The sequence below is a fragment of the Limulus polyphemus genome, unplaced genomic scaffold (assembly GCF_000517525.1).
Source record: "Limulus polyphemus unplaced genomic scaffold, Limulus_polyphemus-2.1.2 Scaffold2364, whole genome shotgun sequence".
Taxonomy (NCBI): Eukaryota; Metazoa; Arthropoda; class Merostomata; order Xiphosura; family Limulidae; genus Limulus; species Limulus polyphemus.
Genome location: NW_013667974.1, coordinates 75,614 through 83,663, shown reverse-complemented (window position 1 = coordinate 83,663; position 8,050 = coordinate 75,614). Strand labels below are relative to the sequence as shown.

General features: G+C 32.9%; 1 protein-coding gene across 1 annotated transcript in view; it reads left to right on the top strand.

Moving 5' to 3' along the window:
- Positions 1-3,201: 3,201 nt before the first annotated feature.
- Positions 3,202-8,050, top strand: part of LOC106466731 (zinc finger SWIM domain-containing protein 6-like) — a gene marked incomplete at its 3' end in the record, with an annotated part of 79,222 nt that continues 74,373 nt past the window's right edge. Inside the window, exon 1 of the mRNA XM_022394817.1 lies at positions 3,202-3,563. Coding sequence (XP_022250525.1) covers positions 3,245-3,563 — 319 coding nt within the window. The remainder of the gene's footprint in view (positions 3,564-8,050) is intronic.

Here is an 8,050-nt window from a genome sequence, read left to right as displayed (position 1 = left end):
GGTAATACAGTGTTTGTGTACAGGTAAGGTAATACAGTGTTTGTGTACAGGTAAGGTAATACAGTGTTTGTGTACAGGTAAGGTAATACATTATTTGTGTACAGGTAAGCTAATATGGTATTTGTGTACAGGTAAAGTAATGCAATATTTGTGTACAGGTAAGGTAATACAGTATTTCTGTACAGGTAAGGTAATACAGTATTTGTGTACAGGTAAAGTAATACAATATTTGTGTACAGGTAAGGTAATACATTATTTGCGTACAGGTAAGGTACTGCATTATTTGTGTACAGGTAAGGTAATACATTATTTGTGTACAGGTTAAACAATACAATATTTGTGAACAGGTAAGGTAATACAGTACTTGTGTAGTAAGGTAGTACAATATTTGTGTACAGGTAAGGTAATACATTATTTGTGTACAGGTAAGGTAATACAATATTTGTGTACAGGTAAGGTAATACAATATTTGTGTACAGGTAAGGTAATACAGTGTTTGTGTACAGGTAAGGCAATACAATATTTGTGTACAGGTAAGGTAATACAGTGTTTGTGTACAGGTAAGGTAATATAATATTTGTGTACAGGTAAGGTACTACATTATTTGTGTACAGGTAAGGTAATACAATATTTGTGTACAGGTAAGGTACTACATTATTTGCGTACAGGTAAGGTAATACATTATTTGTGTACAAGTAAGATAATACATTATTTGTGTACAGGTAATATAATACGGTATTTCTGTACAAGTAAGCCAATGCAGTATTTCTGCCAACGACAGAAAATGAAGCCCACGTCAACAAGATAATGCAGTATGCAAGCCCCAAGCGTTTGATGGAAAGTTGTGCTGTGAATAAAAATTGTAAGAAAAAAAAAGTGGCTAACGTCAGAATCCTTTCCGTCTGTAAGTCACCTGTCAGAACCTATAAACCAGAAAACCGACATTTACATTAATTATGAGATTGCTTAAAAGCAACATTTAAAAAAAAATGTGCATATACGTAGGGTGTGAGCGACAAAGAATAAAAACAGACCCTTCAATATTCCCTATATCTTCTCTTCGATATCTTATGTAATTTAAAGAGATATAAACCCAAGTAGGATATTTACATTCGAAATTCATATACTTATTATACCTCTGGGGTTAGCATGTCTGTCGTCTGTCCAACGCGGTGAATCGAACCCTTGATGTTAAGACTTGTAATTCCGTAAACTTATCGTTGACTCACCGGGAGGCTAAAACTGAGTTCAAATATAACTCAGTGTTGTCTTTCCTTCTTCAGAACTTGTCGAGCAGGGTTATTCGGCTTTCTCCAATATTTCTATTTCATACAATGAATTATGTTTCCAACATTTATTTTATCAACGTACAGGCATTGTTAATGAATGGTATATAGTACACATAAACAGTAGTCTGAATAACCCGAAACGTATCTTACTGTACAGAAGAAGTTAGATTTCTTAAACACCCCTCCAGGAAAGAAATACTTATTTTATTTAACAAGAACAAGCAGTCGTTTTCTCCTGGACGTGTGGTTAAAGAACAATCACAAAACGTTTTGTGTATTAGTGTCTGGAATACATTACTATTAAGAGAGATGTTACTGAGGAAGAGCGAATTACCGAACAATAACTACGTTAAACGTCCCCTGGTGGGACTTCAGGGAGTCCATAGACTTACGACTCTAAAATCCGGGGTTCGATTCCCCACTGTGGACATATCAGATAGCCCAGTGTGGATTTGCTTTAAAAGAAAGTCAAACTATCATAAGTAGATGAGGAAACTAACACATTATAAAGTTTGATTCGATTTTCCAGATATTATTGTTTTATTTGAGTAATATATATTTTTCTTAGTTGAATTTTGTATAAGTTTATATCTTTAGCAAAGTGTACCCCCTCCCCCCCAGTGGCACAGCGGTATGTACGTAGACTTACAACGCTATAAACCGGGTTTCGATACCCGTGGTGGGCGGAGCACAGATAGCCATTGTGTAGCTTTGTGCATAATTAAAAACAAACAAACAGCAAAGTGTAATTTACATATTATTAACTTCTAATCACAATAAACCACTTACAAATAAGTAATTATTACAATATACCATTTGAACCGTATCTGTTAGAATGCATTGACTTATCAGTTGGATATACTTGCTATTAGTGATACTTGCGGCCAGAATTCCAATAATATCTCATCTGGTTCTGTCAGATTAGGGAATTTAGGTTAGGCCTAAATCCATATTCTAAATTAAGAGTTCAAATAATCTTCACAACAAAGAGAAACGTTTATAAAAAGATAAATAAATCAATATTGTTACAGAAAATTTCGTTACAGAAAGGACAGAATATAACTTCCTATTAATCGTTACTCACAAAACACAAACTAGTTGTTTTGTCCATGCCCTGTCACCGATTCCCTGCCCCGACAAACTCGTAGACCGTTCGTTAGTCATGGTGTTAACATTAGATATTTTTTCAGATAAGTTTTGTTTAAATTTTATTCAAAATATTAGTAAATTCACACACGTACACATAAATTATATGTATTTTATAATACCAATAACAGCTGCCAGTAGAACAGAGAGTGCGTTCAGTAATAAAACACCAATGATTGATATTAGTTCAGTGTTACCTAGTAATAATTCTCATTTTTAATTTCAACACTTCGATCGTTTAAAACATGTTTTTGGTGTAAGCTGGATAATAATCAAATTTATAAACACTTCTAGAATATTTAGAAGAACAACCCACTACACTGACTACAATAACTGAAAAATTCAAAACGCCTAATAAAACGTGATACTTCAAGCGTTAAATAGACTTTACGGCCTAACTTGATTGACTTAGTGCAAAGTAAACAGTTTAATTGCTCTCAATTCAACGTGCTTTTTATGTAATTGCCCTTTTTCGATGAATGTCTACATATCATTTTTTTGTCTATACATAAAATCGAGAATTGTCGAACATCATCATCACCGAAAGCTGGTTTTCACTTAACTCGGAAACACGTACATTAATACAGAAAAACACACACCCCTATTACATTCAAATTGTATATAATTCATGAACTGAAAATAAAATAATTATTTTTTAAGGACTGTCAACTTTAAAATCACTAGATTGGGCCCTGGTTATGGATATCTATTTTTAATGTAATACGCATGCGTCTAACAAATGATATATCAGATGTTTCAAGATGGCGGCGGCGAAGAGGTTGTGTTGTATTCGGGTAGGCGGTAATTCCATGCAAAACAACGATATATTAATGAACAACGATTCAAAAACAGTTACTGCTAGGTGCCCAGATAGTTTACTAGATGTTAGTGCTAAAGTGGTGGCTTTACATATCCCATTCCAGAGAATTGAAGAAAGATATGACCGCATACCTGAGCCTGTTCAGAGACGGATAATTTATTGGTCTTTTCCTCGGAACGAGAAGAATATTTGTATGTATTCATCGCTTTCAAGTGAAAGTAGTGGTTGTACGGACCTTCAGAAATTGCCTTTTTATCGTGGATTACGATTATACGAAACTGGATGTGTTGAAAATGTTCTGCAAGTGGGTAAGTTTAAAAAATTATACATATATGTTAGGGAACAAAGAGGCACTAAGCCATAATCGCCGATCTTAGGATTAGGGCGAGGCAGCTGCTTAGCTGGACGTGCTTGCCGCGGGCGCAGGCTCCACGCTACGGCGGTCTCCGCAATATGTTACGCCTGACCCTGGGGGATGGATGGCTAGTCGAGTGGTTGTTGCTGACTCGTTGAAAATGCCATTGCCACCTAGTCTTGTCTGTAGTGATTCGGTCTGAAGATTTCGCTTTCAAGTTCAAGAGTTCTTTGTTCCGCTTGAAATTGTCACGTTCGTTAGAATTATTTTACGTCCAAAACAAACTTACATACGGGTACCGACCGCTGGCATACTTAATATTAGCTACGTCAGTAGGTGTAAAATAATAACCTTCTTCAGTCAGAAGAATCTGGCAAACATGTAAAGGTGATGTACCTGCTGTTGTAGATTTTAAATGGATTTAAAAAAAACGACTTACTTGAATAGTGAATTAGCTGAAGGATCTGTGTAAAGCTTTAGTAAAAACGTTCGTTTAGATCTGTTGGTTTATTTTGTCTTCCTTTTTTTGATCCAGAAAAGTTCAAGTTTTGTTTAAAATGTATGAATTGTTTAATATGCAAACCACTTTTTGATTTGAAGGAAGTATCTGTACTTAGTCTTAAGGATATGTTACAATTTTCTGGAACTGGGTGGTGGTATAAACATGCAGAAAGAAGTATAAGAGGAAACTGGTGAAGAGACTTGTTTGTTTCTTCATCAGTAAACATACAATACTAACTCTAGTAAATGTTATCTCTCCTGGATGAAAAGACTTCTAAATCTCTACTGTCTCTTCCATGTTTTAAAAATCAACCCTGGGCTCAGTGTGTGTATGCATAATGTGACTACTTAGAGAATTCGGTGATTATGTAACTCTGAAACATCTAGCAAACATTGTATATATGTTTTGGAAGACTTGCCTGGTGAATATTGTGTTGTTCGTCACGTAGTCATCTTTATATTGATAATATTTAGGCTAACAGTAAGCTCAGTTTTCATGATCAATGCATTAAAAAGACAACTAGTATATAAAGTAAATTTCAATAACTCTGTTAGTGGAAAATCAATCAGTAAAAATACAAATGACTACATGTTTGAATAACCTGACACCCCTTTATCAAAGTAGGGGCATAGGCAACCCCTTTATCAAAGGCACCTAATACACAGGACATTTTGATTACAAGAGGAGAAACCTACATGACCCTCTTTCTAAGTTGTGAAGTTTGTTTTCTAAGGGCAATATTAACAAGTATGTTAGATTGATAAAATGATCAGTGTTATGATTATTAGACACGTGCGTGGTGGTACTAATGCTTTGGACATGACAATATATTGAACTAATGTACTAATGGTAGTACTAATGCTTTGGACATGACAATATATTGAACTAATGAAACATTAGTTCAATATATTGTCATGTCCAAAGCATTAGTACTACCATTAGTACCATTAGTACATTAGTTCAATATATTGTCATGTCCAAAGCATTAGTACTACCATTAGTACATTAGTTCAATATATTGTCATGTCCAAAGCATTAGTACCACCATTAGTAGGTTACCTGTAAGAACAGTAATAAAAAAAATGTTTCTTATGCTTGTCAGATATTCTTAACCATAGTATAAAATAAAGTTTTCCAAGCATATTCTCCTCCCTCCCTCACATTTGAACAAAGTTAGGCGATCCTGGGTAGAGTGTGTCAAATCCTTGTTACTTTATAAGTTGAATTGATAGAGTTAAGATTTAGGCCTAGAACAAGTGTTTTTTTATAGTAGCTTATTTTTTGCCAGTGTCTTGGTTTGTCATCAAAATCATAAAATAATTATATCGAGAAGTTTATAGATTGCCCCCTGTGAATTTATTCTACAACAAGATCTTAGAAAGTACTTACAATTGTGGTTTAGATTTCACATTGTTAATTCCAGCTTTTTTTCTAACATAAATAACATTTGTTAGTTGATTATATAGATAGATTCTAATATTCTGTTAATAAAATATTTGGTATATTAGTTGATAAATTTCTTTGTTTTTAATGAAGCAGGAAGAATGAGACTTAGAATTTATGTCGTACAATTTGGAACATTGCTGTTTTTTTGTTTTTTGTGGGAAAACAACATCAGTTGGTCAATAATGGAGGACTTTTCAAATCATTTCAACAATTGAAGGTGCTGTATTGTTTATTAAAATCTGGTTGTAAACCCACAGTAGTTAATGATATTTAATTTATACTTTAAACAATAAGAAAAAATATTGTGCAAATGAAAATTTCAAAATGAGGATATACAGCTTCTAAGATGTGTATATCTATTTGTTAGGGAATTTTCTAAACATGAGTGTTCAAGAACAACACCATTTTTGACTCTTCATAACAGTGTGACTTTTCCTTCTATTAAAATAAATCAGTATTTCAAATAAGACATGTATTATTATTATAAAATTAGTGTGCAGCTATTTAATAAATACATTTTCTGCTGTTACATTATTGTTTTTAATGTATCGTCACTTAGATTAATTTCAAATTTACGTTTTGGTGTTCTGTATTTTATTAAATGTTCTTCCTTGTTTTAGTTGTACCTTTACATGATGGTTGGTTATACATAGTCAGACTGTTGGAAATAATCTAATCTATTGCATTAGGAAACAATGTGAAAGTTGATAGAGGTGGAATCACAATAAAGTTTCTGTTTGAGTGTGAAATTATGATTCATCAGTTTTGTCTTATTTCAAGTTTTAAAAACTTTAAACATTTGAAGTAAAAGGTCTGTGATGTGTGTTATCTTGAAGAAACTTGAAATATAAGTTTTAACCAGTGCACAGAGAAATAAGATTTCTAGAAATGCATATGTACGTATTATACATGTAAGTCTCTTAAAAACAGGTAGGTGCATACTATTATTTAAAATAAATATGTATATAATATATTTCAGCCAATAATCTTGAAGCATTGGAGTAATTTACCATATGTTTGGTACAGTGCCATATATATCGTATAGATACAGGTTTTATCTGTACATCTATGAAGAAATTAAGTTTTGAAATTTATTAATTTTTGTCAAGCTTTGTTTAAAAAAGAAATCACGAATATATTCCCATGTTCTGACTAAGGAAGCATTATATGTTTTTTTAATATAAAATGTGGTATACATGTCTATTGTTTAATTCTTCAGTGATTTTAAATGTACTTTCAAATTAATGTGATGTCAGTTGTGGAGGGAGAGACATGACTGTTATGCTTTGTAGACATGTTTAGGTGTCAGAATGTCAACAGCATAGATAGGTTTTAAATAGATGGCATGTATTAGAAAATACACTCACAACTGTGAGGTCTCTGTTATTATATTTCTGAAGTTTCATTGTCTACTCATGTTTAAAATATCAGTGTGGTAATAATTGAAACATTAAATATAAAGTTTCTGAAGCTACTGGTTTTAATCACAGATTTTTTATTTTCACCCCTTTAATTTGTAGTTGCAGCTGAAAGGCTAAGTACAGTAAACTGTACAAGTACAGTTGGTGAAAGACAGTGCAGATATGTATTAAATACACTTCCTGCTTGTAGTAAACAAAGATCCATTTGTGTAGGAAGAAACTCATACTGTGATGTTTTCTCTATGAAAGCTGTTTCTTCCTCTTACTTTGCTTTTTGAATTTCATATAAAGAAATGAAAGAACTTGTTTTACAACTAATAAAGTACTGAGTGAAAAAAAAATCCCTTATTATACCTTATGGTAACAAAAAAACAATTTTTTAATATTTTTATGGAACATGATTTAGAGAAACAGGGTGAAATTTTCTGTTTTTAACTAGATAAAATGAGCAGGCTGATTATTGTAAACTACAAAGCACACATGTTCAGACTTCTAAGTGACATTGAGACACTGTATACACGTACCAATCTACTAAGTGACATTAAATACACTATACATGTACCAGGCTACTAAGTGACATTGAGACACTGTATACATCTACCAGGCTACTAAGTGACATTAACACACTGTATACATGTACCAGGCTACTAAGTGACATTGAGACACTGTATACATGTACCAGGCTACTAAGTGACATTAAATACATTGTATATGTGTACCAATCTACTAAGTGACATTAAATGCACTGTATACATGTACCTTGCTACTAAGTGACATTAAATACACTGTATACATATACCAGGCTACTAAGTGACATTAAATGCACTGTATACATGTACCTTGCTACTAAGTGACATTAATACACTGTATACATGTACCAACCTACTAAGTGACATTAAATACACTGTATACACTTACCAATCTACTAAGTGACATTAAATGCACTGTATACATGTACCTTGCTACTAAGTGACATTGAGACACTGTATACATGTACCAGGCTACTAAGTGACACTGAGACACTGTATACATGTACCAGGCTACTAAGTGACATTAATACATTGTATACAT